The 26,118-nt window shown below is 46.2% G+C and overlaps 1 protein-coding gene across 4 annotated transcripts in view; it reads left to right on the top strand.

Annotated features, from left to right (window-relative positions):
• Window positions 1-26,118, top strand: part of RPS6KA2 (ribosomal protein S6 kinase A2) — a 444,300-nt gene that overhangs the window by 330,228 nt on the left and 87,954 nt on the right. For all 4 annotated transcript variants that reach the window (XM_054491090.2, XM_054491089.2, XM_054491092.2 and 1 more), the window contains 2 exons: window positions 4,121-4,202; window positions 24,795-24,875. In XM_054491090.2, the coding sequence (XP_054347065.1) occupies window positions 4,121-4,202; window positions 24,795-24,875 (163 nt within the window). The remainder of the gene's footprint in view (window positions 1-4,120; window positions 4,203-24,794; window positions 24,876-26,118) is intronic.

Here is a 26,118-nt window from a genome sequence, read left to right as displayed (position 1 = left end):
TGCTTTCTCTGACTTTGCTGGCAGCATGATAAGAACAGGTCTTTAAGTGTCTTCCTTTTGGGGGCGTCTGTTACCCAATAGTCCGCGGAAGTACACACGGGCATTTGGCTCCTGCTCGAAGGATTTTGCAGCCCAACAGCAACCCTCCAGTTCTGAGAGAGAGCTGAGAATTCTGCTGAGAGAATCAGCAGATCACAGTGATATCCATGACATCATGAAGCAGTTCAGAGTGACATCGCACCTGTTGCCAGGTCGCGGTTCTCACAGCGTCTTTGCAATGCAGCACGCCAAGCTGCTGGAGAGGCAGTTCTAAAAATGAAATGAGGGGGCACACACAGCGCCCACTGGGTTAAGTATTAAAGACCCAGTGCCTGCGTTAGCTCAAGGTTACAGTGTTGTTTTGGAACTTATTAAATTCCACTACATTAAAATTGATCTTCAATGACAGGAATGACAGCAGAGAGGGAGAGGAAACTGCACAGCGCCCAAGGGTCAAGATCCCTGTCGCAGACCAGCAAGTTGCTGCACTCATTACCGAAATCATTTTTGCATTTTTGCTGTATTTTGCTGCTCGTCTCAAGGTGCCGTTCCCCTCCGCTGGGTCCTGTGCTTGCGAGTCAGGCAGCACCTACTGCAGGAATTCGCAGCAACTGGCACCACAGAGAAGCCTGGCAGACATTGTTAGGATGGAGTTTTTTCCGTTCTTTTAAAAAACAAAAGTAGGGTTCTCTCTTCAAAACAGATAAGCATGAACATCAGCCATGACCATCAGTCATCTCGTCTTCAAGGCCTAACATACAGGAGAGAAAAGTTTCATGTGTCAACACTTATGCAAAATTTGACATCATTTAAATCAAATCTTAACTGGCAGCTGCCCCATGCGGACTTGGTCTTCAGTTCAGACTTGAGTGGAATGGGGCTTCCTCTCTGCTCTTTGAGTTTATACAGTCGTACTTCTTATGGGTTAGGGGTTGAGTGCAGAGGTATAGAAAGTACGGACCCACTCAGGATATTGCGAAGACTGGACCACCCAAACACAAATCGGTCATGTACCTGCCTCCTTTTTCTTCACAGTCCTCCCATTTTGAAAGAGGGAGCTTATTGTTTGCGAACTCCTGGGCTCAAGCGATCCTTCCGCCTCAGCCTCCCGAATAGCTGGGCCTACAGGCACGCACCACCACACCCAACTAATTTTTATTTTTTCTTTCTTTCTTTTCTTTTTTTTTTTTTTTGAGACAGAGTCTCGCTCTTTCACCCAGGCCGGACTGCAGTGGCGGAATCTCGGCTCACTGCAAGCTCCGCCTCCCGGGTTCACGCCATTCTCCTGCCTCAGCCTCTCGAGTAGCTGAGACTACAGGCGCCCGCCACCACACCTGGCTAATCTTTTGTATTTTTAGTAGAGACGGAGTTTCACCATGTTGGCCAGGATGGTCTCGATCTCCTGACCTCGTGATCCACCCGCCTCGGCCTCCCAAAGTGCTGGGATTACAGGCATGAGCCACCGCACCCAGCCCTAATTTTTATTTTTATTTTTACTAGACCCGCGGTTTTGCTATGCTGCCCAGGCTGGTTGCAAATTCTTGGCCTCAAGAGATCCTTCTGTCTCAGCCTCCGAGTGTGCTGGAATTACAGGTGTGAGCCACTGAACCTGGCCCTTTGTTTTCTGATTATAAGAATGCCTCATTTTGGGAGCTAACATGTCAGCTTCAACGTAATGGAATGGATAGATTCATCTGTCACCCTACCAAAGTCCACCATGGGCTGGAGCAACCACCCAAGGCTTCCATCCTCCACACAGTGACTCAGTGACCAGGCTGCCCGGTTTGTCGCGCACCAGGTGTCCTCAGTTGCCACAGCAAGGAGTGGCAGCTGGAACGTTTTGCACCTGCTCTTCATTGCCTGGGCCAGGAAGGCACACCCCTGCCCTCGCTGGTGACACTGCCCAACTTACCTGCAGGATGCCGGGAAAATGTGGCGTCCCTGCCACAAACACAACTGTCCCTTGTTCCACACCCCCTCCGACTTTTTTGGGACCCAGGTTCCTCTCTGCCAGTGTGGCCTCTCCGGCACCGGGATGCTCACGCAGCCTTGCCCAGCTCCTGGACTCCTGGGCTGCGCCTGCCTCCTCCCTGCACTGTCCTGGCTGGTCCTGATCTCTACAGCACTGCTAATCAAGTCAACCTAGGATCATTACGCACACCGACGGGCTGGAGAAATGAAAGGAGTTGCATCAGATGGAAGCTAAAACTGTGCATGGCATGTGACTTTCCCATGATTCAAAGCAGAAGATCTCGAGAGTTAAGCACTAATGTTTTTCTCTCTGCAAAAATCCTGTCCTCAGACCACTGCCTTCACATCTCTACCTGCCTGTCAGGAAGCTCGCCCACTGCACAGAGGGAACACCCTGAGGCAGAGTCCTTCCATGTGCAGTAACTTCCAGGGCTACAGTGGGTCTGCCAGCAACAGCCATGGGACCCTGAGCCCGGAGAAGGGCTTGTGCCTGTGTCTCCCACCACAGTGCATGTGAGGTTGATGCCCCAGCTATCACCCCAGGGCTTCACCACAAGCTTGTTTATCCAGCTTTGGGGACACACACATACACACACACACTCCCACTCCACACATCTCCCAAAGATAAATATTAACTGTCGGTGACGGTATAGTCCATAACCCAGGAGAAGAGGGAAGCCTCTTTCTAATTGCCTGTGACTTCCTGGGACCTAATCGTGTCCGAGAGGCAGCATTTCATCGCACAGGATGATGCTGTACCGTCCTGTACCCTGGGTAGGGGTGCTGGGGTGCTTTCCCATGGACATCGTCTAGAAGATTCCCCACTTGGGGAGGGGCTGTGATTCAATAATGACAGTGATCGGGATGGATGGCAGGGCAGCAGTGGGGTCAGGAATCACTTCAGGGGCACATGGTGAGAACATGACACTGATAGAGCAACTCTGTGAATCCACATGCCTGTGCTGGGATCTTGTGTCTTCCCGGTCCCTCTTTATTTGTGCCTCTAGAATAGACGCTGGTTGGTCTCCCTCCAGTTTGGCTGCCCCAGCAGCCCGTGCTCCTAGAGCCCCTGCACTCGGTAAGTGTCTAGACATTGCCTCTCCAGTCTCGGGGGGAGCCAAGAGGGCAAAGGTCCCAGTCACGTCCCTCTGCCCATGGCAGGTGAGGCTGCTGCTCCACACGGATGCTCACGTGGGCCACCTGGAGTTTCCATGGAACTAGAACATCTATAGTGGCCAGTCTTTCTGGCTTTTTGAGGCTTAGTAAAGGTGACGTTTTGGGAAGGAGCCACCCCACCTTGGCCTTCCAGCCATACCGCGTGGGCAGCCACACCAGTGCGCCGTGTGCCTGTGTCATCTCCATCATGCAAGCAGATATTTGCATCTATTGGAAAACACTTTTAGGAAAATCAAGTACTATTTTCTTAATTTGCGTGGAAGTTTTTTTTATACAAAGGAACTCCAGTTTTATTTACTAAGTTTGTTAAAAAATCACTAATACAAATTTAAACTCAAGCTCTCAATGACCTTTTTTTGTTGTTTTTCTCAGTGATACACATCAAAATGTATTTCAGAAAGCATTGCCAAATATCCATAAGTATATTTAAGAGCCAGTTAGAAAGAACTCTTAAGCTACTCACAGCTAAAATTTGAGTGAAGACAGTTCAAGTAAGAGAAAGTAGCTTTTCTTGAAAATCGGATAGAGCCTGTTTTGTGTGATTGGTAATACCTTTCAGCGTGGTCTCTCAGTAGGGATTTACAGAGGGATACTGAAACCAAAGGATCTCCCTTAAAACTCCTGTTTGTTTTTCTAAACAGCTGGTCTTCAAAACAAGGGGTGGTATTATTTCTGATATAAAATGCAAAGTTAATGATACCAAAAACAAACGACGCTTCTTCATACAGACACATAGTGATGTTTGCCGCAGAGCCATAGGAACTTAGAGCATTTTCCAGCAGGCTTGACGTTGGAGAAAATTTTAAATTTTCTACAGTGTACTTGTTTTATTGAAAATGCTCTAAACTTCCTTGTGTATCCCCTTGTCAAATCCAATATGGAAAGCGAGTTTGAAGTCTTACTGGTTTCTGATGTTCCGTTTTCTCTTGCTAAGGTGTTCCTGGTGAGGAAGGTGAAGGGGTCCGACGCTGGGCAGCTCTATGCCATGAAGGTCCTTAAGAAAGCCACCCTAAAAGGTAAGGGCTTCAGAACGGCCGGCTGCTTCGGAGACAGGTAACTGCAATTTCTACTCCGTTATTTGAGGAAATATTCATTCCATTTAATGTTCACGATTTCTGAAGATGTCTCTAAATGAGCACTGATTGATACTCTCTGATTGATAATAAACTGTATAAACATTTCCATGAATATTTAAAATACCCCTGCAGAGTTTCCACAATTGTCAGAGAAGAGCTGTATTGCGTAAGTACCATTCTCCCACATATGTTCTGGCATGGAGCGGCATTTGGAAAGCAGAGCAGCAGGCTGCGAGCAGGCTGTCGGGCTGGATGGGGCCTGAAAAACCAGCCTCGATACCGGCCGGCCGACGGCCTCACTCGGTTTTAAATACAGTGTGACTCATGATTGGGTTGGGTTGTTTTCCTTTGTTGACCCAGTGGCTGGGCATTAGAAATACTGATTTCTGCCCAGCTCCTCTGCACGCCCATCCTGCACGTGAGGGATGAGCACCTAGTGCAGCATTAAGAGTTAGAATGTGATCCAGAATCTCTGTTCCAGGCTCATAGTCTTTAAGCCTGTCACTAGCTGGGCACCTACTGTATCTGTTCTGATCACCTCCTATTCACTCTGTTGATGAGAGAGGGAACCTCCCCCTGCCCTAAACAGCATAAGATGATTGAACACACAGAGCCGGGCACTGGACAGATGAACTGACAGCAGCTTATTAGTTACATAAACTGACCCCCTGGGGAGGAGGGCACCCCGTGCCACACAGAGCCTCACAGGGGCAGCACTTAGGTGCCGAGACGGTGAGAGGCAGGCTTCCTAGGAACGGGAGGGTCACGTGGCCCCTGGTTCCTGCAGAAGGTGTGGCTGGCTTGTTGGAATGATTCTGTGGGCTGGCAGGGAACTGAAGCCTTTTAGGGTGGGTGCTGGATGGGGGCAGCTGGTCCAGCTTATGGGGAAACCAGCTGGGCAGGGAGACTTTCTCTCTGGGCGGGGGGCACACTTGGCAGAGCAGGGAGCTCATGCGGAGGCCTTGGGGCCCCGTGAGGCTCTGAGATGTCAAGGCGGCACTTGAACTTTTAGGTCTTGCAACAGTGTCCCCAGCAACTACAGGCAGGGGAGCAGTACAAATATGTCATTCTCTGCCTTCAAGTCACTTGCCGTCTAGCTAAGGAAATGAGATATATGTTGGGAAGGACCTGTCACCAACAATAAGGACAAAAAATGCATAGACCAATATGTACAGACTTTAAACCACTTAGGTATACAAAGGAGGAAAAGAGCTCTTCCAAGTGAGTTAGAAGGTCCATGGAACTTAAGGTGAAAATTCTATAGGGGAGAGAAATCTGGTTGACATTTATCAGCACAACCAATGGTAAGAAAATGCAGAAGATGACCACTTTGGTTAGACCTGATTAGAATTGTCTGTGTGTTTGGGGGCGGGGAGGGTACTGTTATAAATACAGATCCAGGCCCCACTCCTGACCTATTGAATCATCATCTTTTAGAAACAAGGCCTAGATATATGACTTTTCAAACAAGATGTCCCAGTAATTCTTATCTTAGGTGAGACATTCTAGTTTATTGTAGGCACTTGAGTTTTTAGTTCAGTGTTATCAATTGTAACATAATTTAACCCATGCTTTTTAGAGTGAACTTTTTTTTTAATACTTTAAATTCTAGGGTACACGTGCACAATGTGCAGGTTTGTTACATGTGTTGTATACATGTGCCATGTTGGTGTGCTGCACTCATTAACTCATCATTTACATTAGGTATATCTCCTAATGCTGTCCCTCCCCTGTCCCTCCACCCCACCACAGGCCCCAGTGTGTGATGTTCCCCATCCTGTGTCCAAGTGTTCTCGTTGTTCAATTCCCACCTATGAGTAAGAACATGCGGTGTTTGGTTTTCTGTCCTTGCCATAGTTTGCTCAGAATGATGGTTTCCAGCTTCATCCATGTCCCTACAAAGGACATGAACTCATCCTTTTTTATGGCTGCATAGTATTCCATGGTGTCTAGGTGCCACATTTTCTTAATCCAGTCTATCATTGATGGACATTTGGATTGGTTCCAAGTCTTTGCTATTGTGAATAGTGCCACAATAAACATATGTGTGCATGTGTCTTTACAGCAGCATGATTTATAATCCTTTGGGTATATACCCAGTAATGGGATGGCTGACTCAAATGGTATTTCTAGTTCTAGATCCTTGAGGAATCGCCACACTGTCTTCCACAATGGTTAAACTAGTTTACAGTCCCACCAACAGTGTAAAAGTGTTCCTATTTCTCCACATCCTCTCCAGCACCTGTTGTTTCCTGACTTTTTAATGATCACCATTCTAACTGCTGTGAGATGGTATCTCATTGTGGTTGTGATTTGCATTTCTCTGATGGCCAGTGATGATGAGCATTTTTTCATGTGTCTGTTGGCTGCATAAATGTCTTCTTTTGAGAAGTGTCTGTTCATATCCTTCGCCCACTTTTTGATGGGGTTGTTTGATTTTTTCTTGTAAATTTGTTTAAGTTCATTGTAGATTCTAGATATTAGCCCTTTGTCAGATGGGGAGATTGCAAAAATTTTCTCCCATTCTGTAGGTTGCCTGTTCACTCTGATGGTAGTTTCTTTTGCTGTGCAGAAGCTCTTTAGTTTAATTAGATCCCATTTGTCAATTTTGGCTTTTGTTGCCATTGTTTTGGTGTTTTAGACATGAAGTCCTTGCCCATGCCTATGTCCTGAATGGTAATGCCTAGGTTTTCTTCTAGGGTTTTTATGGTTTTAGGTCTAACATTTAAGTCTTTAATCCATCTTGAATTAATTTTTGTATAAAGTGTAAGGAAGGGATCCAGTTTCAGCTTTCTACATATGGCTAGCCAGTTTTCCCAGCACCATTTATTAAATAGGGAATCCTTTCCCCATTTCTTGTTTTTGTCAGGTTTGTCAAAGATCAGATGTTTGTAGATGTGTGGTATTATTTCTAAGGGCTCTGTTCTGTTCCATTGGCCTATATCTCTTCAGTTACAGTTATCTCAGTTATCTCTTCAAAATAGGAAGTTAAATTAGACATCTATTAGTGCAGGATCATCTGAAAGCCAACACAGTGAACTGTTCTTGCAGTTTCTCGAAAGGTTGACCAGAGATTACCATGCGACCTCACTGGTCCACTCCTAGGCGGTTCACCAAGAGAAATGAACACAGCTGTCTACACAGAAACTAGCACAGGAGTGTTCATGGCAGCACCAGCCAATTCACAGTAGCCAAAAAAAGGGAAAGAGCTCAAATGTCCACTGTCTGGGAAATGGAAAAATAAAGTGTCTATCTATTCAATGGAATGATATTGGGCAATAGAAAGAAATCAAGTACTGGTGCCCGCTCCAACATGGGTGAAGCCTGGAAAGAGTGTACTCAGCGGGAACAGCCAGGCACCAAGCCGCACGGGTTAAGATTCCACTCATGTGACAGTCCAGGAGAGGCAGACCCTAGAGACAGAAGGTAGATGAGTGGTTTCCTAGGCTGGGGGGTGAGAGAGGTGGGAACTGAGTGCAGACAGGTCTGGAGCTGCTTTTGGTGTGATTAAAATGCTTTAAAACCCACTGATGGTACACAACTCTGTGAATATCCTAAAAATCATTGAATTGTACACTTTAAATGGGCATATCATATGGAATGTGAATTATATCTCCAAAAAGCTGTTATTCTTAAAATGAACAGCTGCTGGATAATACGTTCCTTTCCTAAAACCCACTCTTTCATCCTCGAGGCATTGAGGTTTTCTTTCAAACACAGATGAGGCATCTTCCTGTGGTTTAAGACAAAGGCAGGTGGATGCGGGAAGCTCTCCAGCCTGTCCTCGGCCACACACTGTCCTACTGTCCATCAGCCGGTTCCATGTTCACCTCTCCAGGGCACCAGGAGTGACCCAGAAGAGCTTCTTTTCTCCTTCAAGCGTTAACGGTTCCTTCTTTCCCTTCAAAGTTGGTCTCACCTCCCCCCCGCCACTGAAGGAAAGGGAGGCAAAGTGGGAGTGCAGCTGGAATCTGTGCCTGCTCGCTCTGCTCTGTGGGAATACGGTGGAATGGAGGAGCGGGAAGCTGCTCTCTGTTTAAGTCGTCGCTAAGCCTGGACTCCCTCAGGGCTGACCTTGGCCTCTTAGCTCAAGTGCAGAACTCTCCATCTTGATGACTTCACTCTCCTTGATGCAAGTATCCACGGCTGTTTATAATCCAATCCACGGTGTCCTTGAGAAACGGCTCCTGATCCATGGTTACGTGGAATAGGCTGGACATAAAACTCTGTGTACAGAATAATCATGGTATCGTTAAATGTAAGAGTGACTTGAGCAGTAGTGAGGTGTGTATATTTGTGTGTACACACACGAGATGGACATTGTGCCAGAAGCAAACATGCCAAAGTGAAGGGCCAACTTACAGGATTGGGGCTAGCTGTTGTCTTCTTCCCTATACTCTGTTACTGCAAGTTTTCAACAGAAATAAAATATATCTGATTTTTTTGTAATATAAAGTTATTTTTAAAATATTTTGGAACAATATGCTTGAGTAGCTAAAGTTATTTTTATACTATGAAAATGAGCCATGTGGCTGGCTGTGGTAGTCACACCTGTAATCCCAGCACTTTAGGGGGCAGAGGTGGGAAGATTGCTTGAGCCCCAGAGTTCAAGACTTAGGCAACATGTTAAGACCCCATCTCTACAAAAAATTTAAAAAGTCAAAAAATTAACTGGATACGGTGGCGCACACCTGTAGTCCCAGCTACTTGGGAGGCTGAGGTGGGAGGATTGCTTACGCCCAAGATCTCAAGGCTTCAGTGAGCCGTGATTGTGCCACTGCACTCTAGCCTGGGTGACAGAGCAAGACCCTGTCAAAAAAAAAAAAAAAAAAAAAAAAAAAGCCATATAAACATAGAAGAATAGAAACATTTCTGTTTCCTTGTGTTCCTTAAAAGTCAACTTTAAGGAACAACTAATCATTGTTTTACATCTTATATGGTTTCAGCTTTCCATAATGATCCATCACTAAAAAATAGATTTTTTTTTCCAAAAATTTCATTGGAATTTATTTTCTGAAGAGAAAAATAGAAAAGCTTTGCAAATAATATTTTGCATACTTCGAAGTAGGTTAGGTCCCTGGATCTAACCGTGATGCAGCAGAGTTATGTGGAGAGGAGGCCTGGTACTAACTAGCACTAACTGGTACTAAGTAGCACTTAGCCTGGGCAAGGACACCTGCTGGCCCAAAACCTTAGTTTCTTGTTTCTTCCTCATCTGTGAAAGAAGAGAGTTGACTCAAGGGACCTCCAAGTTTGTCTCAGCTCTAACACCTCTGCATTCCATTAGCCTAAGTTGTTCAAGTATCTCCTAACCCGTTCTCCACCCTCATAATATCCCTGATTTGTGAGATCATTAATCATCCTGAAGAATGACAAGGAGAGAGAAGGAACGCATGGTAACAGCCGCAGGGATGCTCTCCACGTGCTGACAGCAAAACCCCGAAAGCCCAGGCGGCCGTCCAGGGAGGATGCCAGGCACGTGAATAGTCAAATGTTTTGAAAAAGAAAAATGAAAGGGGGTGGGAGACCTGCAGAAGTCATTTTGAAACTCCAGCTCATTTCTCCAAACCATGGCTGATCGTCCTGTGCCTGGAAGTGAGGGTTGTCAGTGGGATTCCTTCCAGCTCACCTCGGAGGATAATGGCTTCTGATGGCTCCATTTGATCTCCAAACAAGTTTGGAGCGTTGGGCACCCGCCTCTTTCCTTTAGAGAGGGGGCGGGTCATTTCTGAGGGAGGTCATCTGTGCAGCTGCTGAGGGGGCCATGCTGCTGGGGTGCACTCGCAACCTTGCTCCTCTCCCTCTGACCTGGCAGTGCTGCCTGTCGCTCCAGTACTTAAGGATGCCTTAAATGTGCTCGACTCCTTTAACTTGACAAAGCTTCCATGTTCATGACTCAACGTGGAGTTATTACAGGTAACAGTTCTATATAGTGCATTCCACATAAAATGAATTCCAAAGGGTAATATCCCCACTTCGTATTGCAAGGGAACTTGATTTAAAAGGATGTATTGCAAAGAAACGTATTCCCAACCGTGAGACCAAGAATGAACCAAGCCTCATCTTCATCAAACAGGGCTGGTCACGCACCTTAAGAGATGGGCTGTATTGTATGGAGCAGTAGTTTTCATCCTCAGCTGCAAGCTGGAGTGGCCTGGGGGACTTTCACAAAATGCTGATGCCTGGGACCCCTCTGGGAGACTCTAAGTTGATCGGTCTGAGCGTGAGAATTGATGAAAGCTGCCTCTGCCAGTGTCTTTAGGGCACTGCCAACATGGAGAATCCCTGATACAGGGGCCAGGAACACCAAGTCCAGACCCTGGAGCTGAGTCCAGCTCTAACCCCACGAGCTGTGTCATCTTGGGGTGCCTCTCCTGGCCTCAGTGTCCCCTTGCTGAAAGTGGGATAGGATGTATTAATAGATAACTGCCCCACATCATTGCCGATGTGAGGCTCTCCCTTGTTAGAGTGTGCAGAGTGCTGCCGGCTCAAGCAAAGTCTCGGGAAGTGTAAGCTGTGTTCACCTTCAGCCCTTTTCTCCACGAAGACTGCTTGGCTTTGGAGCTGTGTTAGGACTTTCCTGGTTGAGGTTTTGTTTAGTTCTGCTGAGTAGGGATGTGGGGAGGAAGTTAGATGCCACCTGGTTAGAAAGAATGATGTCTTGGTTCAGCTGTAATACCTCCAGTTACAATATGAAAGGCCTGTGATCACGTTCATGACTAAAGGTGGCCGGTGCCTGCATGGAGAACACAGACGCGCCCTGCTGCAGGAGGACTCACCGTGTGGAATTCCTTCATCTGGGTAGGCACTCTTCACAATGTGGAATGAGCTGCTTACGTGAAATATTTCTTGATACTGATGATTTTTCTGATAGGACTGCACCTGGGTTTTCATGCCTAACTAGTTCTCAAGCACTTTCCCTGCAAGTCAACTTTCTCAGCCTAGAGGAGATATGCATTCCCTTCCTGGAAGGAAATAAGCTGTGTTCAGTTGTTTGTAAAGGAGAAAATAAAATCATTCCAGCAGAATCTCTCTGTTTAAGCAAGTCAAGTCACTGATGATTATGCTGGTGTGTGTTTTTGGCGGCTGTGTGGTGGGTCACTCTCACGGCACCCACGGCAGTCAGGAGATGCTGGAATGGGCCTAGGCAGCACAGTCCAAGCTTGGCAACATGTCAAAGACCCCTCTGTCCTTCCTGTAAGCAGTGGAGCACGTCCTGTAAGATGGGATCACTGCAGAGGCACTGGGAATGCAGAGCTGTATGTAGTGTGACCCGCATAGACAGGTATCAATGACAGCATCTTGAAGTAGAACCTCCTCGGAGTTAGCCCGCCTGGCTCCAAACCCCAGAATGTTATTTTCAGCACCTCTTTATTTGTTTTCCTCTCTTATGCTGAGATGCTTTGTTAGAAGGCACTGAGTCACTCAGAAACTCAGCTCCGATCAATCTGGTAGCTTGAACAGATTGTATTTCCATAATATGGTAATTCATTTATGTCATTTGATTCCCATTTGGATGATTTCAGATTCCCAGGGGAGAAAAAAGTAAGGAAAATTCTAAGCACAATTTTGCCCTCTCTTAAGAGGGAAGGACTGTTATTATTATTGTATTTTTATAAATCATCATCTTTATTTACGAATGATGAAACTAAGGCACAAGGCAGCAAAGTTACTCAAAAGCATATTGTTTGGAAGTGGTGAAGGTCAGAATCCTGTGCTTATCCCAAGATAACTCCCAGGGTCCCCAGGCCTCCCTGGGCCAGCTCCATCCTCACCAGATGACAGACTCCCTGCATTTCTTCAGCAAGAAGCTACATCCCTGCTCATTGTACTTAAGGTGTTTACCTTCAAGGGATTCATTTCCCATTTAATTGCATAAGATGACAAACAAAATGAAAATGTCTGCTGCTTAAGCCATCTTTGACTTCTGTCTTTCTCAAGCCCTTTGTAAGGTACGATCTCACTCTGTCTCTTGCATTTCAGGTAAACATCACCCTTATCTAACAGGCATCTGATTCATTACAGATACACCCACCTCTGTATGGTGGAGTCCTCTATGTGTTTATTACCAGAGTTGCATTTCTTGAATTACAGATATTCAAAAAGGAGGAAATAGATTTTTTTCATTACTTGTCATCTTTAATACCTGTGCAGTGTAAGTACTTAAGAGTAATGGGCTTAAGATTTTTCTGCACAAAGATTCTCTATTAAGGAAGTCAGTTAAGTAACCATATCAGTCTTTTTAAAAATACTTGAGTATAGAAGAATAAAAAGACACCTTTTGGGGAGCCATGCCCATTATGGTAATCAGTGTGGTTAACTTTTCTTATTATTATTTATGGTTTTCTTCTCTTCCTTTATTTGTGGAGTAATTAACTGTAAAAATTTGCCCCCCAAAAGTTTAGCAACAGAATGGCTCATGGAAGCCTGTTTTTTACTATGAATTAAACCTTTGAAAGCTAAAAGATATTGTGGGAAGAAGGACTTTTATTCTGCATCCGGGAGACTGCTCGGGATATAATTTCAGGCTCAATAGCCTTTTTGGGGGTAAAGAAAGGAAGTCTCAGGCAATGGCTGCCCAGTGGGGGAGACTGAGTTTAGCACAGCCCACACTCTCCAGTGCTGGTAAGTCTCAGGCTAAAGTGTGTCTGTCAGCTCAGTCTTCAAAATCCCTCCAGTTGCACTGCATCAAACACAAAGCATCATCGAGCCTCTGACTGCCAGGCCTTCAGGTCACCAAAGCCGTCTGCATATGCTCAGCCCCCCACAGAGGTGTGTGCAGAAGCCAAGGTCCCATGGGCTTGTGGCAGCAGAGCTATTGGCACTGCACGGTCAGGGCAGCATCCACTACGTCCCCCACACAGTGGTTTCCTAAGGTGCATTTACACAGCCATTTCTCATCTTCATAGCAGCTGACACAATTGCATTTAATTTAATTTTATCTTAACCTTAATTTTCTTTGGTATTATCACCTAGATAGAACAGAACAGAACAGTATGCTGTAATATGATGCGATACGTGTCTTAGTTCATTCAGGCAGATATCACAGAACATCATAGATTGTGTGGCTTCTAAACAACAGAAACTTTTTTCTCACAGTTCTGCCACAAGTCCAAGATCCAGGCTGTGTCAGATTTCGTGCCTGGGAAGGGCTGCTGCCTGGTTCATAGCCATCTCCTGGCTGTGTCCTCACTTGATGGAAGGCATGAATGAGCTCTCTGGGGTCTCATTTCTAAGGGCACTAATCCCATGCATGAGGGCTCCACCCTTCTGACCTAATCACCTCCCAGAGGCCCCACCTAAAACCATCACACTGGGGGTTAGGTTTCAACATATGAATTTAGTGGGGGGAACATACACAGTCTATAGCGTTCCACCCCAGTCCCTAAAATTCATATCTTTCCCACATTCATCCCATCTCCATAGCCTCTGCTTCATTCCCACATCAACTCAAGTCTAAAGCCCAACATCTCATCCAAATCATATGGTTTCCTCTGATCCCCAATGTCAGTATCTCCACAATCTCTCTGTATTAGTGAGATCCAAGGTACAATTCATCCTGACCACAATCACCCTCCAGCTGTGAGCCTATGAAACCACATGAGCTCTGTGCCTCAAAAATCCAGTGGTGGGACCAGCATAGGACAGACATTTTCTTTCCAAAAGGAGAAATAGGAAAGAAAAGTAGTAGCAGGTCCCAAGTAAGTCTAAAACCCAACAGGGAAAATAACATGGAACCTCAAGACTCCAGAATAATCCTCTTTGACTAGATGCTGTGCCCTCCAGACCCACTGGAGCAGGGGTCCTGCCTTTTGGACATACCGAGTTGGCGGTCCTGCCCCAGAGCTTTGCAGGGCAGGGGTCGGCTCTCCAAGTCCCTGGCCCCACGGCTTTGGGTGGCCCCCCACGTTTTTGGGTGACCCAATCCAGTGTAGTTGGATGGCCCCACAGTGGTTCTGTGCCTGGACCCCAGCCTTTGAAATTTAGGTAGGGGCAGCCACACCCCCAAGGCTCCTGCACTCCCCATGGTAGGGAAAAGAGAACCACGCAGTCGCTGCCAGCCTTTGCCACCCGCTCCCTCCAGAGGGCAACTGCTGGGGCTCACAGGGCACCAGGGTCTGCCCAAGGCAGAGCTGTACCCGGGACAGCCAGGGACAGCAGTGCTGGAGAGTGGGCAGCCCATGATGTGAGGCAGCGCCCTTGAGGTCCCCAGGCACCAGTGGCTGCTACTTTTAAATCGTTCTACCCTGGGGCTCTTGTGCTGGCCTGACATGGATGGGCAACCCTGATGCTCTCTGAGTTGGCCGCAGGGTCATGTTTCTGTTGCCTTGGAGAATCGCTGCCCGCTTCTGTGGAGATGGCTGGTCCATACTGACTTCCTATCAGCATTCAGGATTCCTTAGTTATTCTCTAAGAAGATGTAGGCCTTCTCTACAGCTCTCCTTTTCTTTCTAAGTCCTCACCAGAATCACATTGAAAGGTCTGTTCATGGCAAGATAGGCCTTTTCTAGCTGTATCTCAGAACTCTTCCAGCCTCTACCCATTACCCAGTTCCAAAGCTACTTCTCCATTCTTAGGTTTTATTATAGGGACATCCCACTTCTGGGTACCAAATTCTGTATTATTCAGGATTTTCCAGAGTAACACAACCAACAGGATGGATTACATTTCTTAGAGGGAGATTTATTACAGGAATCAGCTCACATGGGTATGAAGGCTGAGAAGCTCCAGGAGCTTCTGTCTGCAAGCTGGAGAACCAGAAAGGCTGGGGTGTCATTCAGTTCAAATCCAAAGGCCTGAGAACCAGGAGAGCTGGTGGCATAAGTTCCAGTCCGAATTCAAAGTCCCAAGAACCAGGAGAGTGGGTGGTATAAGTTCCAGTCTGAATTCGAAGTCCCGAGAACCAGGAGATCTGGTGGTACAAGTTCCAGTCTGAATTCGAAGTCCTGAGAACCAGGAGAGCTGGTGGTGTAAGTTTCAGTCTGAATTCGAAGTCCTGAGAACCAGGAAAGCTGGTGGTATAAGTTTCAGTCTGAATTCGAAGTCCTGAGAACTTGGTGTGGGGAGAGGAGAGCAATGGTTTAAGTCTCAGTCCAAGAACCAGGCACTGATGTCCGAGGGCTAGAAAACATGCATGTCCCAGTTCAACAGGGAGCAGATTCCTCTCCCACTGCTTTTTTGTTCTATTCCAGCCCTCAGTGGACTGGATGGTGCCTGCCCATATAGGGGAGGGTGATCTTTACTCAGTCCACCAATTCAAATGCTGATATCTTCCAGAAACGCCCTCACACACACACCCAGAAATCACGGTTCACCAGCTCTCTGGGCATCTCTTAGCCCAGTCAAGTTGACACATAAAACTAACCACCACAATATGCTATATAATGTAATATACATATAATGTCTATTGGTGGAGATCATTTAAAAATCAGAAACACAAATGCAGGCATTGCTGCCTGAAAAGAGGCACCTTGAAGAGGGGTTCCAGAAAGTAGCTCTAGTTGCGCATCATATATCCTATGCCTGCCAGGATAATCTCACAAAGTGCTTCCTCCCATGTTTTCCTGGGAAGGAAACCAGTGTGCCCTTCACAGTGGGGTGAACCTGTTGGTGCCTCCACAACCATCTCAGCCCCAGGGATTGTCTTGGGGCCATGACAGGTAAAGAGCACATGGCAGTTAGAGCTGGTACCAGTAGGCACAGGTTGCTGAACAGAGCAAAGTAAACAATGGAAACCACATCATCCAAACCCGAAATGCGGCAGGTTGGCCACAAATAGAGGGCTGATTTGAAGGACAATGAAATTTTCACTTATCTCCAGTGCCTACCATTTATTAGCGAATCTCAAGATAGCCTAGAACATTTATTCTTTTCACATCTATAGTAGCAATCCCCAGTCAACTCCAGACTAACCTGTTAAGTACCAGAGAATAAACATCACAGAGAGGCTATAGCCTGGCCCAAATGGCCTGGCTCCAGAGTCTCCAGTAGTCTAGAACTATCCAACAGGAAATTGTTGCTGACATTTCTGAAGAAACCTCTTCACTTGGTTTTCTTTTTTATACATCTAGATCTTAGAAATGAAAACTCCTTGGACTCCCTGGCTGTCAAAGAGGCGGCTTGAACGTACTCAGCATCAGAAAATGAAACATTTGCTTTCACTGTCTGTTTCTTAGTGGAAGAATCACTCCATGGCTGTCAGTTGGCAGATCCATGGTTCCAGCTCTCTCATTCCATTCCTGGATATGGGCCATGAATGACCGACACCACCTAGGGTGGGCAATGGTGAGGTCAGTGGATTGCAGCTCTGTCCAGCAAAGCTAGAATTTGCACAGACCTGAACATCTTCCCTAGTCCCTCTTGAAGAGCCATTTCCAGTCCTAGTATTTCATATGCTGAGGGCATTGCTTGGTGTGATGACTGTCCTTGTCTCTTGACATCTTGTTTAGTTTGTCCTTGTGTTCATATATGGAAACTAGGCATGGTCAGTTACACAGTGTTGTCAGCAGTAATACAGCCCTGCCCTGGAATGAACACATCCTTTTCCTGTTTTCTGCCACCCTAAACCCAACATATACTTGTGTTAGGCCACATTGTGCCCAGGGAGTCAACTGTACAGAACATTCTTATAAAAACGTCTTCCCTGCACTGATGGGTTTAATCTGGAATATGTTGCGTTCACTGTCAGGGCTGGATTCTCTGTTTATTTATTACTGTAAGCATAATGATAGTATTGGGGTATTGTATTTATTTTGGCTTTTGACCTTTTTTCTGCTTGTTTAAGATAACCATATTTTTTTTTCCTTTTAATTTTATAATCTTTTTGAATGGCCAATTTGTAAATATTTTGTAACTATCTTTCCTGTGTTATTTCTTCCATAGTTTATATTTAAAAAACAAAAAAGATTCTCCATCCAGACACCAGATAAGTGTTCACCTTTGTTATAATTTGTTTTGCATTTTTTTTTTTTTGAGGCAGTGTTTTTTACTCCTGTCACCCAGCCTCAACTTCCCAGGCTCAAGAGATTCTCCCACCTCAGCCTCCCAAGTAGCTAGGGCTGCAGGTACACACCACCATTCCTGGCTAATTTTTTGTATTTTTAGTAGAGACAGGGTTTTACCATGTTGCTCGGGTGCCAAGACCAGCTCAGTCGTGGAGACCCTAACCCAGCAGTGCTAGAGGAATTAAAGACACACACACAGAAATATAGTGTGTGGAGTGGGAAATCAGGGGTCTCACAGCCTTCAGAGCTAAGAGCCTCGAACAGAGATTTACCCACATATTTACTGACAGCAAGCCAGTCGTAAGATTTACTAAAAGTATTCCTTATGGGAAATAAAGGGATGGGCCCAAATAAAAGGATGGCATTGGTTAGTTATCTGCAGCAGGAACAGGTCCTTAAAGCACAGATCGCTCATGCTGTTGTTTGTGGTTTAAGAACGCCTTAAGTTGTTTTCCACCCTGGGTGAGCCGTGGCACCAAGGCCATCATGAACACGCCACAGTGCTGCAGAGATTTTGTTTATGGCCAGTTTTGGGGCCAGTTTATGGCCAGATTTGGGGGCCCATTCCCAACACTCAGGCTTGTCTCCAACTCTTGGGCTCAAGTGATCCACCCACCTCAGCCGCCCAAAATGTTGGGATTACGGGTATGAGCCACTGTGCCTGGCCAGCTTTGTGGGGTTTTTTTGTTTTGTTTTTTTTTTTTAAGTAATTCTTTAATAGATCTGGGATTTATTTTAGTGTAAGATATAGGGAGGAGACCTTTTTTTTTGTTTTTTTTTTTGTTTTGTTTTTGTTTTTGTTTTTACTGTAACTAGATGGTCCCTTCAAAATTTGAATATAAGACATCTATCTTTCTCTAATTTTTCACCAGACTTACCAAGTTTTCCTTACCAAAGCTCTAAAGTCAGACATGTGGCTAAACAATGTTCTTCATTCCAAATGGATGTGAATTCAATAACATTGGTCCTATTTAAAGGATTTTTAGATGCTCTTACCTAGAGTCAAAGACCAAGCTTTGCAAGGAGATGGCAAGATGGAGTAGGAACCTCCCTTTTCTCTGCCATGCTGCTTCACCAGGTCTCAGCTTCAGAGCATGCAGGGCCTGGCAGATGGAACAGGGACTTCACCCAGAAGAGGAGGCACATTGGGGTGATGGACGGCCTGCCCTCCCACGGGCCCTGCCGAGCCTGGGCCTGCTCTGCTGAGATAAAGCGCACAGCGTAGGAAGCCTGGCCACATGCATCTCATGAGGATTTCCCCGTGTGGAAGCATTCTGAGTCTAGGGCGTGGCAGAGCCCACGGGTCCTCAATGGCAGCCCCGTTGGCTGTGTGATATGTGACAGAGAAATTTTCCTTATTGAGTTTAACTTTGTTTGATGCCAGCAGGCAGCTCAGAGAGAGAGAGACTTGTAGTTTAATCATCCTAGAAGGGGCAGCCTCCCCACCCCTCCCACTGCGTGCAGTCACTCCTGCCCTCCCCATCCCCGGCTTCCTGCAGAGCCTGCCTGCATTCGTGAGCCCTGTGTCTTCTGCTCAGGCCTTTGCTTTTACTTTGAGAGAAATCTTTCTGGCTCCACTGTGTCCTTTCTTCCTTTGGGGTCTTTGTGCTGAGTGAATAGATTCCATGTTTGCTTTCATTAACTCCCTGAAACTCTTCGGTGCTCACACTGGCTGTAGCTATTGGAGGCTGTAACAGGGGAGAGGTGGGCAATGGAGATGTGAACCCCCAAAATCTCAGACAGGTCTCAGTTAATTTAAAAAGTTTATGCCAAGGTTGAGGACATGCACCTGTGACAACCTCAGGAGGTCCTGACAGCATGTGCCCAAGGTGGTCAGGGGACCGTTTGGTTTTTTGTACATTCTAGGGAGACATAAGACATCAATCAACATATGTATGATGAACATTGGTTCAGTCTGGAAAGGTTGGACAACTCGAAGCAAAGGTGGGAAGACTTTCCAGTCTTCAGCGGGGAGGGGGCTTCCGGGTCATAGGTAGATGAGAGACAAATGGTCGCATTCTTCTGAGTTTCTGACTAGCCTCTCCAAAGGAGGCAATCAGATCTGCATTGATCTCAGTGAGCAGAGGGGTGACTTTGAATAGAATGGGAGGCAGATTTGCCCTAAGCAGCTCCCAGCTTGATTTTTCCCTTTAGCTTGTGATGTGGGGGCCCCAGGATTGATTTTCCTTTCACAGAGACATTCTTTGTAACACTTTCCCTGTGAATCATTTTGCTTTTCCTCCCTACATTCATTCTCCTCTGCTGCAGAGCTAGGGTAGTAGATACAAGAGCTCCATTCGGCAATCTCCAGCTTGTGTTGAGAGCATCCTAATGACGTCACGCCGATGCTGACATGAGGTTTTGCCCTTCAGAGTGTCCTCTCCGGTGCATAACTGCAGTCATGTTTAATAAAACAAGCTCTCTTATTTTTATCTACATCAGGAACTATTTTTTCAAGAATGAATGGATAAAATGTTTTAATAAGAAAGTATATCAGAGTTTCTAAAAGTCACACCAAGGGGTTACACAGATGCTGACTTCACTCAGCCACCACATCACAGACCCAGCTGCGTGCCCCTCCCCGGGGATGAGCAATGTCCTCATCACGTCGCCCCTGATGAATCGGCTGTGAGTCACGCACCTCCACCAGCGGCCTCCTGCAGTCCCCACCTGGTGGACTGTCTTGAGCATCTGCTGCCACCAAACACTTCTTTCACATTTCCTGATTTCTCTGTCTGTCTCCTCCGGGTCTTCCCACTGCGGACCACATCATGGTGCATCCTCTCTCCCTCCTTCCCCAGAACAACAGTACCCCCACCGAGGTCCTCACCATGGTCCTACTCTCATCCTACATATCCTCCGGTGGTCCTCGGGCACCCTTGGCTGCTGCTGTGGGGTGAGCGTTTGCATCTGTATTTCCAGCAAAGCTCCAAACCAAGTCTTTTCCTGAGCCCCTCATGTCCCCAGCACTCCACAGGCCGAGAATGCAGGTGGCCTCTTCTCTCCCTGCTCACCACCTAACTTCTCTCCTGGCTCATTTCTCCCCCAGTCACCCAGGCAGAGGGCTAGAACGATGCGGCTCCCTTTTTTTTATCCTCAGCAGCTGAGAGGTCCTGAGGCCTCAGTTCTCCCTTCTCCAGGCCAGATCTGTCCCTCTGCAGGGCTGGATAGCAGTATCCTTTTGCCCCATTCTAGCCACGTTGTCCATTCCGGCCACGTTGCTATTGCGTCCTCCACATGACGTCTTAAATCTAGAGGCCCTAAACACGTGCTGTGTGAAAGTCCTCTCCATGGTCTCTTGGCTCCCCAGGCCCACATGTCCCTGCCCGCAGGCCTCATCAGTGTGGCACTGCAGCTCTGTGCGGCAGCCCACCGGCATCCCTGAGGGTACCCCAGCTGCCACCCTACAGGGCCATCCCTTGGCCTGTATCCTCCTGCCCAAGCACCTGGAGGCTCCCGGGTCCCCTGTAAGGCTTAGCCCCTCCTCTGTGAAAACCTCCCAGGCCTTTTCCAGTTCCCCCAGCATGCACAGCTCCCCCAGCACACAAGGGGTGGGACTGGTCACCCTCTGGTGGCCCCTTGCTGCCATTACCACAGGGCATCTCCCCACTGGGCTCTCACTTCCTGGAGGGCAGAGCCTGCCTCTTCACATTCCAAACACCCAGCACAAAGAAGACTGAGAAGCAGTGATGGGAAAGGAGTGGGCCCAGGAGAAGAGGTGGGGGAGGAAGGAATTTGAGGCCAAGCAGCAAGAATTGTGACCTCACCATTCAGCTGTCTGATTTGCAAAAGGGCTAGGAAGACCGAGCCTACCTTTGCTCTCACATCTCCCCAAAATCCACGATCCTATGGCCTATTTTCCAGTTCACCTACATAGAGAAGAAAAACTACTCTGACCAGCACGCAGAATCCAGATCACTAAGACATGAACTCACAAATGATAAACAGGAGCGGGTGCAAGACTAAATTCTGCAGGAGAGCCTTCTGAAAAGGTTTGCACACAATGACTACAATCAGAAAGGAAGAAAAGAATCTCTAAACTCCGGGGTCATTACTCTAGAGAGAAAATCATAGCCAGGGGTACAAAATTGTATTCTTTGAAAGTGTTCTGCGCTATCCTGGCTTCTGAACACAGTGCTCCACTTTAACGACTGGGGCAGTGGTTTCCATTCATGGCCCCTCTCATTAAATCTCCTTCAGCCCAGGTTGCTTGCTTCCCCCTTTTCCTCCCCAGCAGTTTGTCTTCTGTGCCACAGTCCATGCTGCCCCTGTATCCAGTGAGGACAGTGCTCGCACACTGGCTGGGACGTACACCAGGCCTTCACCCAGTGGAGGGGGGCAGGCAGGGGTCTGCTTCCTCCAGGCTACCAGGAACTATCTAACTTTAAGCAATGCTTTTTACTGCAGTGAGCATGTTTCCTCTTCTGTAAGAACATGGGGTTGAATTGCATGCTCCCCAAGGTCTTTTAAGCAATAAAATCCTGATTCCGTGAGTTGAGGCAGAAGAAGGGCCTCCTGTGTCCCCTTGGGCATAAGTGATAAGCAGTCGCTCCCGCACCCTCCACCTTGGTGTTTTGGTCTCAAGGGATTAGGAACTGCGAGGACCACTGGGGAAGGAGGTGCTGAGGTTTAGGGGAGACACTAGTATCCCGCAGCTCTGTCACAGCACTGCCTGCTGGGTGCCTACTTGATGCCCGTCTAGACTCTAAGGCAAGCTTGTCCAGCCCACAGCTTGTGGGCTACATGGGGCCCAGGATAGCTTTTAATGCAGCCCAACCCAAATTCGTAAACTTTCTTAAAAGATTATGAGATTTTTTGTGATGTTTTAAAGCTCGTCAGCTATCGCTAGTGTTAGTGTATTTTATGTGTGGCTCAAGACAGTTCTTCCGGTGTGATCCAGGGAAGTCAAAAGATTGGACACCCCTGCTCTAAGGAATGTCACAGGACCACTGTGATGACAAGGGTCTGGGGTTAGAAGAGGGATGGGCAGAGCAGTGGAACAGCAAGGAGAGATCAGAAAAAAAGAAAAAGAAAAAAAAACGGGGATCTGAGCATATAATAAAGGTGTCACTGCAATGACACCTGAAGCGGCACAGTGTGGGCGGGCCCCGTGTTGTTGTGGCACATACATCACTGCATAGGTTTCTCAGTCAGCCCCAGGAGGTGGGAGCCATCTCATCCAGTTTGTATATGAGGAAACCGAAGCCAAGAGTAGGGTACAGTGACACTAACAGTGAGCTGGGGTGCAGGGCTAGACACCACGGTCACCACCTGGGCCCCAGGAGACACTATTACAGACCAAACGGGAAAGCATAACTGTCCCAACACCAAAGACAAAGGCGGACTTCAGACAGCCTGAATCCTAGGTGTAAGCATTAAAACCAGTTGAGACAGTGAAACTCAGGGACCCAGGAATGAGGAAGGACTTTCTCTTTTTAACTGTGGTAAGACATATATAACATAATATTGATTACTTTAACCATTTGTCAGTGAACAGTTCAGTGACATCAATACATTCACAATGTTGTCCTCACCAATATTATACCCAAAACCTTTTTATCATCCCAAATGGAAACAATGACTTCCCATTCTCCCTCTTCCAGCTCCTGTTCACCACGATTCTGCTTTCTGTCTCTCTGATTCTGGCTATTCTGGGCAAATGTTATAAGTGGGATCATACAATAGTTGTCCTCTTGTGTCTGGCTTATTTCACTTAACATAATGTCCTGAGGTTTCATTCATATTGTGTGTTAGAATTTTACTCTTTTTTAGAGCTGAATAATATCCCATTGTGCGTGTGTGTGTGTTTGTGTACGTGTGTGTATTTACTACAGCATCACATTTTGTTCATCATCTGTTGATGGACGCTTGTGTTGCTTCCTCCTTTTCTGTTGTAAATAATGCTGCCATGAACATGGGTGGATGAACCCGTTCAAATCCATGCTTTTGGTTTTTTTGGATGTGTATCCTATGAGCAGAGTTGCTGGGTCGCACAGTAATTCTTCTTCTTTGTGAGGAACTACCAAGCTATTTTCCTCAGTGACTGCACCATTTTACACTGTCATCAGCAATGCACAATGGTTCCAAGTTCTCCACATCCTCCCAATTTGTTATTTTCTACTTTCTTATTATTATTGCAGCAGTCTTGGTGAAGAATTTCTTAAACAAAACTTTAGCAGTATATATCACAAGTCCTAAATATGGATAAATTTAAATACCTGGCCCATGATACAATACTTACCATATTTGTCCCAATAGAAATGTTTGAAGAAATTTCCTCCTGTCACTCATGGGGCTGTGTGAGGTCCCGGATACTGCCCTGGGTGTAGCAGCTTGTTCAGGGGAATACTAAAGCTGTTCTTACTCAAGTGGTGCTCTTTGTTTGTTCATTTGTTTTTGCATCAAAACTAATTACATCTGTATTCCCAGATGGCCAAACTTGAGATAGTGTGAGCACTAAGAAGAATATGTAACTGTTGTAACACTCTAAATTCAACAGAAAGTACATAGTCCATGGTTATCTTCATGGAGATGGAGAGAAGGAATCTTCCTCTTGATTTCCAGTTCCATCAGAAATGTGAACATGGCTGTTCTGTAGCCCTGAATGATTCAGGCAGGGATCACATGTGTATGCTAACACCAGTGGATGAAGGACTGTTAGGGAACCCACAGGTCACTCCATGCCAGATATCAGCCCACAGGTGCTTGTTACTTACAAAGGGACATGAAGACCTTTTCTATGGAGAGATGGTGACCTGCCACCTCAACCACACATCACGTTTAGCATCACACAGAGAGGGTGAGTCCAGCAGGCACCCCCTAATCTGAGGCAGGCTAAAGTACAGGCATCACCTGGTGACCAAAAACATTTAGCCCCAATCTTATCACGCCTCCAGTTTACAAGAAATACAAGAGTTATAGAAAGCAATTGAGCAACCATCAGACGAACCCAGAATGTAGAACATTCTACAGACAAAAACTGACCTGGACTTCCCAAAAAGTCCACGAAAAAATACAGGGTGAGGGAATTAGGTGTGGGACCATTGTCTTCTAGGAGCAAAACAAAGACATTTAACAACCAATATAATTGAACTGGATTCTAGGTTGGGAAAACGACGTGGAGGGGAGGACTGAATATAGATTGGATGTTAGATGTTTCAGGGAGTGATTGTTGGTTTTCCTACGTGGGACAGTAGGTGTTAGAGTTATGCTAAGAGACTGTCCTTTTTCTTAGGAGACACCTGCACATGCACCTCAGAGTAACATGCTGTGCTGCCTACAATTTATTTTTAATTTTTTGGAGAGCTAGAGATGCATATATATATATATTTGAGAGAGAGAAAGCAAATGTATTAAAATGTAAGCAGTTGTTAAATCTAGGATTATTGTACAACTTTTTCAAGTTTTGTATATGTTTGAAATTTTGTAATGAAAAGTTGGTGGGAATTCTATCTAGTATTTCATGTTCAGTGTTCCTCAGAACTCTTATTTCCTGCCTCATGAAAGCCTTTATCTTTCTACTTTGCAGTTCGGGACCGCGTGAGATCGAAGATGGAGAGAGACATCTTGGCAGAAGTGAATCACCCCTTCATTGTGAAGCTTCATTATGGTAAGTGAGTCAAAATGACACTTTAGAGAGGACCCAGGGCAACCTTCTCCAGATCAGAGAAAATTGAAAAAGAAATAACAGATCAGAAAGAAGAAAATCTTTCCTATACAATAGAGTCCTGCCCTGCCTGGGGATGAAGGTGCCTTCTATCCTGATCGCTTAATCTCTTCTGTATTTATTTTCTTTGAAAGAGCAAGAAGCCCTGTTTTCATCTCAAAGATCTAATTTTAGATGGGGCGTCCATTATTAAATTATTACCATACCATTGATAATTTAGAAGATCTCAACCTAGATTGGGGTGAATCTATAACTTATTTTTGTGTTATTTTAGAATAAAATACTCTATGGCCCAATAATTTCTTTAAACCAGAAATGGTAACACCTTCTTCATTTCAAATGAATATCATGTTTAAAGATAGTAGCTCGTTGAACCCTCAAAACTTCCATTCAAGGTAGCTTATTATTTTCATGTTTTGAGGCTCAAATAATTAACCAAAGGCCACATAGCTGCTTTGCCACACAACTTCTTTTCATTTGCTGTCTGCCTTTTTATCCCAACAGAGAAGCAGTAAGTGAAATCTTCAAATTTAAAAATGATGTGATGAGATGGTGGCTGCAGATTCATGGCTTATTACATTAAACTTTCCCACCTAATAATCCAGATGGGCAAAGTACAGAAGGGTACAGCAACAAAACTAGTAGTTTGTTCTTGGTTGCAAAGGGCAAGGTGGTGTGTCGGGGAGGTGTTAGTGAGATTTGCGTGAATCTGAGGACAGGATGAAGGAGGCCTGCAGAAGCTGGGCATACCCTGCTGTTCCTTCTCGGCCGTGGGCAGCGCAGTCGCAAACCTCTATCTCCTGGCAGAGGAGGCCGCAGAGGCTGGCTTTCCAAAACTGCCCCCTCCGCTGCTGCCAAGTGGCTGGTGTCAAGTCCCATCCCACATGTCATTTACATTACTTGCTAGGGTGCTTTTCTGAAGAAATTGAGAACCGGGTGTCCTACGAAGAGCTTTAAACAGACTTCCACATCACCTGAGTGGTGACTCAGCACCTCCACCTGCCTGCCAAGCCCAGGATGGAGCATTTAATGCACACTCAGTTTACACAGTCCTGGCAGAGGGCTTTCTAGCTAGAGGCTATGTTTCTAAAACCCCCACATTTATGATGCTTCTAGCATTTACTTTTAGAAAATAAAACGTTTTCTAGTATGCAGGGATATTGGGATCCCTTCCAGCCACACTTCC

Source organism: Pongo pygmaeus, chromosome 5 (assembly GCF_028885625.2).
Source record: "Pongo pygmaeus isolate AG05252 chromosome 5, NHGRI_mPonPyg2-v2.0_pri, whole genome shotgun sequence".
Lineage (NCBI taxonomy): Eukaryota > Metazoa > Chordata > Mammalia > Primates > Hominidae > Pongo > Pongo pygmaeus.
Note: the sequence above shows the minus strand (reverse complement) of the source record. Positions and strands in the feature narration are given on the sequence as shown.